This window comes from Notolepis coatsorum (assembly GCF_963971535.1).
Source record: "Notolepis coatsorum genome assembly, chromosome: 5".
Taxonomy (NCBI): domain Eukaryota; kingdom Metazoa; phylum Chordata; class Actinopteri; order Aulopiformes; family Paralepididae; genus Notolepis; species Notolepis coatsorum.
The window spans coordinates 59,894,495-59,906,736 of NC_140169.1; the positions used below are offsets into that span (position 1 = coordinate 59,894,495).

At 45.3% G+C, this 12,242-nt stretch overlaps 1 protein-coding gene across 1 annotated transcript in view; it reads left to right on the plus strand.

The window, feature by feature from the left end:
- cep97 (centrosomal protein 97) overlaps positions 1–12,242 on the plus strand; it is a gene marked incomplete at its 3' end in the record, with an annotated part of 281,714 nt that overhangs the window by 41,853 nt on the left and 227,619 nt on the right. Inside the window, 1 exon segment of the mRNA XM_084314132.1 lies at positions 11,829–11,995. Within this exon segment, the coding sequence (XP_084170258.1) occupies positions 11,829–11,995 (167 nt within the window).

A 12,242-nucleotide genomic window follows, 5' to 3' on the forward strand; every position in this document is an offset into this window, starting at 1 on the left:
TATAGCCTGGGCTGTACTGGACCTCCTGGTCCGGTGGAGTACTGTGCTGTCGTCGGGCTTGGTTCTCCTCCTCTCCCTCTTCTTCTTCTGTCAGGTCCTCTAGATCCTGTAGTCGTTTATTTAGCCTCTCCGCAGTGTATGCTGCTCCTTCCTTGTAGCTGGGTCTCGCTTGGACCGGTCGGGGAAGGGGGTCTGCGGGGGGTATAGGCTCTCTCTGGTGGTCAAGTTCAGGGTCGCTTGGTCGGTTAGGGGATGCTGCCCTTGACTGTTGTCTCGACGAGGCCCTTGAACCCCTGGCGGAGGGAGAGGGTGTTGCCTTGGTGATCAGCTGCTCCATTAGCTGCGCTTGTAGTCTGTCACGCTCGGCTTGTAGTCTGTCGCGCTCGGCTTCGCGCTGGATGAGAGCGATGTCGCGCTCTGCTTCTCTTTGGGCACCGTCAGCGGCGCGCTGGGTGTTGGACCGGTCTCTTGCCATATTCTCTTCCGTCTGAAGGCGTCTCATCTCCAGGCGTATGTGCTCTTCTTCGCTCCGTTGCTGTGTTTGGAGTCGATCGCGTTCACCCTGAAGTCGATCGCGTTCACCCTGGAGTCGATCGCGTTCGGTAGAGGCTGTCAGGCTGACGAGGAACGCCTGTGACAGCATCCTCTCCGCCTCGCTGGGGGAAGACGCTTGTAGAGGTGAGCCGCTCCTGGCTGTCCTCGTTGGGGAGTCCTGGAGCTCTATCTCCTCGGCGCTCTCCTCATCTTGTTCCGTGCAGGGTTCCACCTCTGGAGGGTTGTCTTCCTCCCGGAGCTGGTCGGGGACTACTTCTTCGGTATTGGCGGGGGGTAAAGGCATGTCTGTTCCCTCCTGGTTCCCACCGTGAGCTTGGTCAGTTACATTAGAACCCACTAGGGCCTCTGTGGTTGGGGTAACCTGGTCGTTAAGGTCAGACATAATTTTACTTTCTACTTTTACCGCGTTTACCGTCTGTAGAAGGCTAGGTAGTTGACTGACAGCGTAATCCTCTAAGTACTGAGGTGTCTGTCGTCTGCGCCGCGGGCGTTCTACGTTAGGAGGACCGTTTCGTGGAGTGTTCATCATAGGCCATTTCAATATTAATAACACTATATTAATATTACACTAGTTACCATCCGGCTCGAAGGACCAATTGTAACTGAGGGGTACAATTCCCTGACTGTATTGATAAGTATGGTATCATTAAACCACTACCGCTTGATGTACTTTAACTTCTGGCCATCCAGTACACGATATCTAAGTATGATGAACACTTTCCCACATATGAAACCAGGTCCACACAAATATAACAGTCGAAGGTTTAATATAGCAAAAGGTATATACAACATTCACTTAATTACATTTATGATTTGAATGCACTTGTAAGGCAAATGAGTATTCGTAGGCAAATCAACACTGAATGTCCAATCTCTGGTTACGCAGGAAGCAAGTATACAACCTGGTTCTTTAGGGAAACTATAGCGATGGTACTTAAGGATTATAGCGGGATACTAAAGGGGTCCTGCTGGTTGTAAGTCAGTAAGGGGGGGGGGGGGGGGGGTTTGGAGAGCCGTCAGCTGCATCCCATCTGGCCAACGATTCCTGGGGAGAATTCAGGTACAGAAAACAGTGCCCGCAGGATCTTGATCCACAGATGAATACACTTGGGCCCTCTTGTAGACGGTAGCTGTAGGTCCACAACGAAGGAGAAGCGAGGCGGCCTCGGTCTGGGTTGAGCGCCGTCTCACCTGGGCTCCTCTCGGGGGTAATTCCAACACTCACTGGCGTTGGCTGTTATCCGCTCCACAAATCAAAGCACCCAAAGCAAATAGATATTCCATGCCGTATAGGCTCAGCAGTCGTCCGGGTAGGTAATCCAATGTGCAGGTCCACTCGTCCTCGCCCAGAACTCCTCGGATGAAAGCACCACGCGTGGTCTGCCCAGCCTGGTTAAGACTCTAGATAACGCGAGGAAACGATGGGGGTGCTGCTCACTTTAGAACTCTAACCGAACGATGCACCATACATAATAGACTATTATTACTTAATAGAAATACGTCCCACTCGACGGTACAGTGCCAAACTATGACAATTCAGCTATGAATTTACACGAGGTCTCAATGCCTATTCTGGGGCCAAAATAGGCCATACTGCACCACACGTGGGTCGTGGGTGAGGCTTCACGTCTGTTACTAGGTTGGAGGGTAAAGGACTAATGGACTAAAAGAAAGTTCTACTTTACTTGCGCCCTATTTATATGCACGGTGAACAAATAGTACCATTCGTATTTCGGTAGCCGTATTCCTACGCGGAACCGGGGCTAGTTGGGACATGTTCGTCGGCACTATTGAACTTGACTCAAGGGGCCTGTCTGCTGGCGCCAGGTTCTTGTCCAATGAGAGAATGAACTATTATGGGCTGTAGTAGACTAAAGGGATATTCAGTGTATATGTACAAAGAATATACAAGGGATATCAAACGATATACAAATACTATTAAATATATATCCATAAATAAATATATATATTCGGTTTAATCTGATCCTTCACAAGTGTTCACTAATGACCTGACTGTAGACCAGTGTTCACTAATGACCTGACTGTAGACCAGTGTTCACTAATGGCCTGACTGTAGAGTGTTCACTAATGACCTGACTGTACAGTGTTCACTAATGACCTGCCTGTAGACCAGTGTTCACTAATGACCTGACTGTAGAGTGTTCACTAATGACCTGACTGTAGAGTGTTCACTAATGACCTGACTGTACATTGTTCACTAATGACCTGACTGTAGAGTGTTCACTAATGACCTGACTGTAGACCAGTGTTCACTAATGACCTGACTGTAGAGTGTTCACTAATGACCTGACTGTATAGTGTTCACTAATGACCTGACTGTAGACCAGTGTTCACTAATGACCTGACTGTAGACCAGTGTTCACTAATGACCTGACTGTAGAGTGTTCACTAATGACCTGACTGTACAGTGTTCACTAATGACCTGACTGTAGACCAGTGTTCACTAATGACCTGACTGTACAGTGTTCACTAATGACCTGACTGTACAGTGTTCACTAATGACCTGACTGTACAGTGTTCACTAATGACCTGACTGTACAGTGTTCACTAATGACCTGACTGTACAGTGTTCACTAATGACCTGCCTGTAGAGTGTTCACTAATGACCTGACTGTAGACCAGTGTTCACTAATGACCTGACTGTACAGTGTTCACTAATGACCTGACTGTAGAGTGTTCACTAATGACCTGACTGTAGAGTGTTCACTAATGACCTGACTGTACAGTGTTCACTAATGACCTGACTGTAGACCAGTGTTCACTAATGACCTGACTGTAGAGTGTTCACTAATGACCTGACTGTAGAGTGTTCACTAATGACCTGACTGTAGTGTTCACTAATGACCTGACTACAGTGCTCACTAATGACCTGACTGTACAGTGTTCACTAATGACCTGACTGTAGAGTGTTCACTAATGACCTGACTGTAGACCAGTGTTCACTAATGACCTGACTGTACAGTGTTCACTAATGACCTGACTGTACAGTGTTCACTAATGACCTGACTGTAGAGTGTTCACTAATGACCTGACTGTACAGTGTTCACTAATGACCTGACTGTACAGTGTTCACTAATGACCTGCCTGTACAGTGTTCACTAATGACCTGACTGTAGAGTGTTCACTAATGACCTGACGGTAGACTAGTGTTCACTAATGACCTGACTGTACAGTGTTCACTAATGACCTGACTGTACAGTGTTCACTAATGACCTGACTGTAGAGTGTTCACTAATAACCTGACTGTAGACCAGTGTTCACTAATGACCTGACTGTAGAGTGTTCACTAATGACCTGACTGTAGACCAGTGTTCACTAATGACCTGACTGTAGACCAGTGTTCACTAATGACCTGACTGTAGACCAGTGTTCACTAATGACCTGACTGTAGAGTGTTCACTAATGACCTGACTGTACAGTGTTCACTAATGACCTGACTGTAGACCAGTGTTCACTAATGACCTGACTGTAGAGTGTTCACTAATGACCTGACTGTACAGTGTTCACTAATGACCTGACTGTACAGTGTTCACTAATGACCTGACTGTACAGTGTTCACTAATGACCTGACTGTACAGTGTTCACTAATGACCTGACTGTACAGTGTTCACTAATGACCTGACTGTAGACCAGTGTTCACTAATGACCTGACTGTAGAGTGTTCACTAATGACCTGACTGTACAGTGTTCACTAATGACCTGACTGTACAGTGTTCACTAATGACCTGACTGTACAGTGTTCACTAATGACCTGACTGTACAGTGTTCACTAATGACCTGACTGTAGACCAGTGTTCACTAATGACCTGACTGTAGAGTGTTCACTAATGACCTGACTGTACAGTGTTCACTAATGACCTGACTGTACAGTGTTCACTAATGACCTGACTGTAGACCAGTGTTCACTAATGACCTGACTGTAGAGTGTTCACTAATGACCTGACTGTAGAGTGTTCACTAATGACCTGACTGTAGTGTTCACTAATGACCTGACTGTACAGTGCTCACTAATGACCTGACTGTACAGTGTTCACTAATGACCTGCCTGTAGAGTGTTCACTAATGACCTGACTGTAGACCAGTGTTCACTAATGACCTGACTGTACAGTGTTCACTAATGACCTGACTGTAGAGTGTTCACTAATGACCTGACTGTACAGTGTTCACTAATGACCTGACTGTACAGTGTTCACTAATGACCTGACTGTACAGTGTTCACTAATGACCTGACTGTAGAGTGTTCACTAATGACCTGACTGTAGACCAGTGTTCACTAATGACCTGACTGTACAGTGTTCACTAATGACCTGACTGTACAGTGTTCACTAATGACCTGACTGTAGAGTGTTCACTAATGACCTGACTGTAGACCAGTGTTCACTAATGACCTGACTGTACAGTGTTCACTAATGACCTGACTGTACAGTGTACAGTGTTCACTAATGACCTGACTGTAGAGTGTTCACTAATGACCTGACTGTAGAGTGTTCACTAATGACCTGACTGTAGACCAGTGTTCACTAATGACCTGACTGTAGAGTGTTCACTAATGGCCTGACTGTAGACCAGTGTTCACTAATGACCTGACTGTACAGTGTTCACTAATGACCTGACTACAGTGTTCACTAATGACCTGACTGTAGACCAGTGTTCACTAATGACCTGACTGTACAGTGTTCACTAATGACCTGACTAGGGCTGACCCCTATCAGTCGATGAGTCGACTAATCTGTCGAAAGGAGCCGTAGTCGACTGGCCAACCTCTTAGTCGAATATAATAAAAAAAAATAAAAAATGTTTTTAAAATTTTTTAATTTAAAAAAGAAATGTATCATTCTTTCCAAAAGAAAAGAGGCCTAGAAGCGTGGCTAACGCTAATGGCACGCATACCAGAGGCTAACTGCCTACGAAAACAGGCACAGAGGCACTGAAAGAGGATTTCACCCATCTAATGAACACACTAGACTAGACAAATATCAAGATGTATCCATCAGTGGACCAATTGCATGCTTTTGCAGAGGACAAGAAGCCTTCAGTCGACTCCTTCAGACATTAAGCACCCCCCACAGCCCAAATGGAATGATAAAGATATATTTTTTTAAATATTATATATATATATATATATTTTTTTTTTAGTCGACCAATAGTCGACTAACGGCAAATTTTGGCCAATCCTAGTCGACCATCCAAATCCTTAGTCGGGGACAGCCTTAGACCTGACTGTACAGTGTTCACTAATGACCTGACTGTACACTACAGTGCCTGGGTTAGGGTATATAGGGTATAAAGGGTATAAAGGGTTATAATGGTATCATTCATTTAGATGACAACATTGTGTACAACAATATATCACAATTTCATAATAATATGATTCCTTTACAATAAAGGCAAATACATTTATTATCACCCTGAGCAGAGCTGCACACTATATTAACCCTTTCACTACCACACTATAGAAGGTTAACCCTTTCCGTCCGTAGTGTGGTAGTGAAAGGTTAACATGTAGTGTGGTAGTGAAAGGTTAACCTTCTGTAGTATGGTAGTGAAAGTGTTAACCTTCTGTAGTGTGGTAGTGAAAGTGTTAACCTTCTGTAGTGTGGTAGTGAAAGTGTTAACCCTCTGTAGTGTGGTAGTGAAAGTGTTAACCTGTAGTGTGGTAGTGAAAGGTTAACCTTCTGTAGTGTGGTAGTGAAAGGTTCATCTTCTGTAGTGTGTTAGTGAAAGGGTTAACCTTATATAGTGTGGTAGTGAAAGGTTAACCTTCTGTAGTATGGTAGTGAAAGTGTTAACCTTCTGTAGTGAAAGTGTTAACCTTCTGTAGTGTGGTAGTGAAAGTGTTACTCTGTAGTGTGGTAGTGAAAGTGTTAACCTGTAGTGTGGTAGTGAAAGGTTAACCTTCTGTAGTGTGGTAGTGAAAGGGTTAACCTTCTGTAGTGTGGTAGTGAAAGGTTAGCCTTCTGTAGTGTGGTAGTGAAAGGTTCATCTTCTGTAGTGTGTTAGTGAAAGGGTTAACCTTCTATAGTGTGGTAGTGAAAGTGTTAACCATCTGTAGTGTGGTAGTGAAAGTGTTAACCTGTAGTGTGGTAGTGAAAGGTTAACCTTCTGTAGTGTGGTAGTGAAAGGTTCATCTTCTGTAGTGTGTTAGTGAAAGGGTTAACCTTATATAGTGTGGTAGTGAAAGGTTAACCTTCTGTAGTATGGTAGTGAAAGTGTTAACCTTCTGTAGTGAAAGTGTTAACCTTCTGTAGTGTGGTAGTGAAAGTGTTACTCTGTAGTGTGGTAGTGAAAGTGTTAACCTGTAGTGTGGTAGTGAAAGGTTAACCTTCTGTAGTGTGGTAGTGAAAGGGTTAACCTTATGTAGTGTGGTAGTGAAAAGTTAACCTTCTGTAGTGTGGTAGTGAAAGGTTAAAGTGGAGATGAAGCAGTGAGCAATGTGATCCTAGTTTGTTTGTTGTGTACCTTGTGTAAGACAGGGTTCTATAATCAAATGTGAAATCCATCTTATTTGTCTGAAAAATATAATATAATATCCCTGTTTTCAACATGGGCGCCGCCATTTTGTTGCTGACGTCATGGCTGACGTCATACCGTGGCTTGGGTGTATACACTCTGGTTAGCTGCCTATATTGAATGGGTCGGTCAGCAAATAAAATGTTGCCTACAAAACAACGGGACCGCGGTGGTTCTGTTTGTATTGCTCCTGGCTGTTCAAACTAATTTTACCATGTGAGAGAGAGGATAGTTGGTTAATTTCCACAAACTACCAGTGAAAAAAACAGTGTTGTTGACATGTTGGCTCGGGCTGCCTGCACCCAGACGGCGCGACCAGCCTGTTGGACAGGGAAGGAGGATCTGCAGCGAACACTTCATTGCCTCGGATTATGTTGTTGGGGTGGGATGTTTGTCCAGAAGACCACTAATCAGCTGAAGCCGGACGCGGTTCCCTCGGTCTTCGACAGACAGACCGGCGCAGGCAGTTCAGCGTCGCGGAGCATTTAGCCTGCTGGCTACCTAGCTCCACTTCAACCAGCATCGGGAGCTCCAGCAGCTTGTCGATGTGCTAATAGCCTCAGCAACCTAACGTTAGCTGGCTCCAGCAGATCGACAAGCTGCTGGAGCCAGCTAACGTTAGCTTGCTGAGGCTATTAGCACATCGACAAGCTGCTGGAGCTCCCGATGCTGGTTGAAGTGGAGCTAGGTAGCCAGCAGCTAACGGTAGCTGGCTCCAGCAGCTTGTCGATCTGCTGGAGCCAGCTAACGTTAGGTTGCTGAGGCTATTAGCACATCGACAAGCTGCTGGATCTCCCGATGCTGGTTGAAGTGGAGCTAGGTAGCCAGCAGGCTAAATGCTCCCCGACGACAACGTGGCTACTCATCCCGGGAGATAACGGCGCTGCCTGGCTGGTTAGCGTTAGTTAGCCAGCAACCAGCCAGGCAGCGCCGTTATCTCCCGGGACGAGTAGCCACGTTAGTTAGCCAACAACCAGCCAGGCAGCGCCGTTATCTCCCGGGACGAGTAGCCACGTTAGTTAGCCAACAACCAGCCAGGCAGCGCCGTTATCTCCCGGGACGAGTAGCCACGTTAGTTAGCCAGCAACCAGTCAAGCTAACGTTAGCTGGCTCCAGCAGCTTGTCGATGTCGTCGGGAGCATTTAGCCTGCTGGCTACCTAGCTCCACTTCAACCAGCGTTGGGAGCTCCAGCAGCTTGTCGATGTGCTGGTAGCATCAGCAAGCTAACGTTAGCTGGCTCCAGCAGCTTGTCGATGTGCTGGTAGCATCGGCAAGCTAACGTTGGAGCTCCCAACGCTGGTTGAAGTGGAGCTAGGTAGCCAGCAGGCTAAATGATCCCGACGCTGAACTGCCTGCGTCTGTCTGTCAAAGACAGAGGGAACCGCATCGGGCTTCAGCTGATTAGTGGTCTTCTGGACAAACCTCCCACCCCAACAACATAATCCGAGGCAATGAAGTGTTCGCTGCAGATCCTCCTTCCCTGTCCAACAGGCTGGTCGCGCCGTCTGGGTGCAGGCAGCCCGAGCCAACATGTCAACAACACTGTTTTTTTCACTGGTAGTTTGTGGAAATTAACCAACTTTCCTCTCTCTCACATGGTAAAATTAGTTTGAACAGCCAGGAGCAATACAAACAGAACCACCGCGGTCCCGTTGTTTTGTAGGCAACATTTTATTTGCTGACCGACCCATTCAATATAGGCAGCTAACCAGAGTGTATACACCCAAGCCACGGTATGACGTCAGCAACAAAATGGCCGCGCCCATAATGCTAAATGCTTCAGAAATGTACACAACAAATCGTTTTTTCTTAGAAACTGCTTATTTTTATAACGTGACTTCTTCTGTGGCTTATCTAAATACTAATGTGATGCTATGAATATGTATTTATCGCACTGCTTCATCTCCACTTTAACCTTCTGTAGTGTGGTAGTGAAAGGTTAACCTTCTGTAGTGTGGTAGTGAAAGGTTAACCTTCTGTAGTGTGGTAGTGAAAGTGTTAACCATCTGTAGTGTGGTAGTGAAAGTGTTAACCATCTGTAGTGTGGTAGTGAAAGGGTTAACCTTCTGTAGTGTGTTAGTGAAAGGGTTAACCTTCTGTAGTGTGTTAGTGAAAGGGTTAACCTTCTGTAGTGTGGTAGTGAAAGGTTCATCTTCTGTAGTGTGTTAGTGAAAAGTTAACCTTATGTAGTGTGGTAGTGAAAAGTTAACCTTCTGTAGTGTGGTAGTGAAAGGTTAACCTTCTGTAGTGTGGTAGTGAAAGGTTAACCTTCTGTAGTGTGGTAGTGAAAGTGTTAACCTTCTGTAGTGTGGTAGTGAAAGGTTAACCTTCTGTAGTGTGGTAGTGAAAGTGTTAACCATCTGTAGTGTGGTAGTGAAAGTGTTAACCTGTAGTGTGGTAGTGAAAGGGTTAACCTTCTGTAGTGTGTTAGTGAAAGGGTTAACCTTCTGTAGTGTGGTAGTGAAAGGTTCATCTTCTGTAGTGTGTTAGTGAAAGGGTTAACCTTCTGTAGTGTGGTAGTGAAAAGTTAACCTTCTGTAGTGTGGTAGTGAAAGTGTTAACCTTCTGTAGTGTGGCAGTGAAAGTGTTAACCTTCTGTAGACTGTAGTGAAAGGGTTAACCTTCTGTAGTTGGGTAGTGAAAGTGTTAACCTTCTGTAGTGTGGTAGTGAAAGTGTTAACCTTCTGTAGTGTGGCAGTGAAAGGGTTAACCTTCTGTAGTGTGGTAGTGAAAGTGTTAACCTTCTGTAGTGTGGTAGTGAAAGGGTTAACCTTCTGTAGTGCGGTAGTGAAAGGGTTAACCTTCTGTAGTGTGGTAGTGAGAGGTTAACCTTCTGTAGTGTGGTAGTGAAAGGTTAACCTTCTGTAGTGTGGTAGTGAAAGGGTTAATCTTCTGTAGTGTGGCAGTGAAAGGGTTAACCTTCTGTAGTGCGGTAGTGAAAGGTTAACCTTCTGTAGTGTGGCAGTGAAAGTGTTAACCTTCTGTAGTGTTGTAGTGAAAGGTTAACCTTATGTAGTGTGGTAGTGAAAGGGTTAACCTTCTGTAGTGTGGTAGTGAAAGGTTAACCTTATATAGTGTGGTAGTGAAAGGGTTAACCTTCTGTAGTGTGGTAGTGAAAGGTTAACCCTCTGTAGTGTGATAGTGAAAGGGTTAACCTGTAGTGTGGTAGTGAAAGGTTAACCCTCTGTAGTGTGGTAGTGAAAGGTTAACCGTCTGTAGTGTGGCAGTGAACGTGTTAACCTTCTGTAGTGTGGCAGTGAACGTGTTAACCTTCTGTAGTGTGGTAGTGAACGTGTTAACCTTCTGTAGTGTGGCAGTGAACGTGTTAACCTTCTGTAGTGTGGTAGTGAAAGGGTTAACCTTCTGTAGTGTGGTAGTGAAAGGTTAACCGTCTGTAGTGTGGTAGTGAAAGGTTAACCATCTGTAGTGTGGTAGTGAAAGGTTAATCTTCTGTAGTGTGGTAGTGAAAGGTTAACCTTCTGTAGTGTGGCAGTGAAAGGGTTAACCTTCTGTAGTGTGGTAGTGAAAGTGTTAACCTTCTGTAGTGTGGTAGTGAAAGGTTAACCTTCTGTAGTGTGGTAGTGAAAGTGTTAACCTTCTGTAGTGTGGTAGTGAAAGGTTAACCTTCTGTAGTGTGGCAGTGAACGTGTTAACCTTCTGTAGTGTGGTAGTGAAAGGGTTAACCTTCTGTAGTGTGGTAGTGAAAGGTTAACCTTCTGTAGTGTGGTAGTAAAAGGTTAACCTGTAGTGTGGTAGTGAAAGTGTTAACCTTCTGTAGTGTGGTAGTGAAAGGTTAACCTTCTGTAGTGTGGCAGTGAACGTGTTAACCTTCTGTAGTGTGGTAGTGAAAGGGTTAACCTTCTGTAGTGTGGTAGTGAAAGGTTAACCATCTGTAGTGTGGTAGTGAATGGTTAATCTTCTGTAGTGTGGTAGTGAAAGTGTTAACCGTCTGTAGTGTGGTAGTGAAAGGTTAACCTTCTGTAGTGTGGCAGTGAACGTGTTAACCTTCTGTAGTGTGGTAGTGAAAGGGTTAACCTTCTGTAGTGTGGTAGTGAAAGGTTAACCTTATGTAGTGTGGTAGTGAAAGGTTAACCATCTGTAGTGTGGTAGTGAAAGGTTAATCTTCTGTAGTGTGGTAGTGAAAGGTTAACCTTCTGTAGTGTGGCAGTGAAAGGTTAACCTTCTGTAGTGTGGCAGTGAAAGGTTAACCGTCTGTAGTGTGGTAGTGAAAGGGTTAACCTTCTGTAGTGTGGTAGTGAAAGTGTTAACCTTCTGTAGTGTGGCAGTGAAAGGTTAACCTTCTGTAGTGTGGTAGTGAAAGTGTTAACCTTCTGTAGTGTGGTAGTGAAAGGTTAACCTTCTGTAGTGTGGTAGTGAAAGGGTTAACCTTCTGTAGTGTGGTAGTGAAAGTGTTAACCTTCTGTAGTGTGGTAGTGAAAGGGTTAACCTTCTGTAGTGTGGTAGTGAAAGTGTTAACCTTCTGTGTTGTGTGGCAGTGAACGTGTTAACCTTCTGTAGTGTGGCAGTGAACGTGTTAACATTCTGTAGTGTGGCAGTGAATGTGTTAACCTTCTGTAGTGTGGTAGTGAAAGGTTAACCGTCTGTAGTGTGGCAGTGAACGTGTTAACCTTCTGTAGTGTGGTAGTGAAAGGGTTAACCTTCTGTAGTGTGGTAGTGAACGTGTTAACCTTCTGTAGTGAAAGTGTCCTCTTCTACTTCCTCTCTCTGTCATCAACACTAGGTGTCATACCTGGCTCCACTCCACGACCTGGAACAGCTGTCCATCATGAGCAACCCTTGTGTCATGGCCACGCCCTCGCTGCCCGGGTTCGACTACCGGCCGTACATCACCAGCTGGTGCCTGAGGCTGAAGGTCCTGGACGGCTATGTGGTTTCACAGAGAGAAGGGTGCGTGCCGGTCCATGTGGTTTCATACAGAGGCGTTGGAATCAGGGTTCCTGCGGAGTCTTAACCCCTTAAGCCTGAGCGCTCTGGTACCGGTACGAGATTGATATCATGCCATAAATAGATTAATAGGGAACGTATGAATTAATGTTGCGTTTCTTTTTCAAATGTAGCCATGAGTAAATATCCTAACCCTGTCAAAACGGCAGTCCCCAAAGTGTTTATTTTCAGCACTATGTTTGTTTACCAA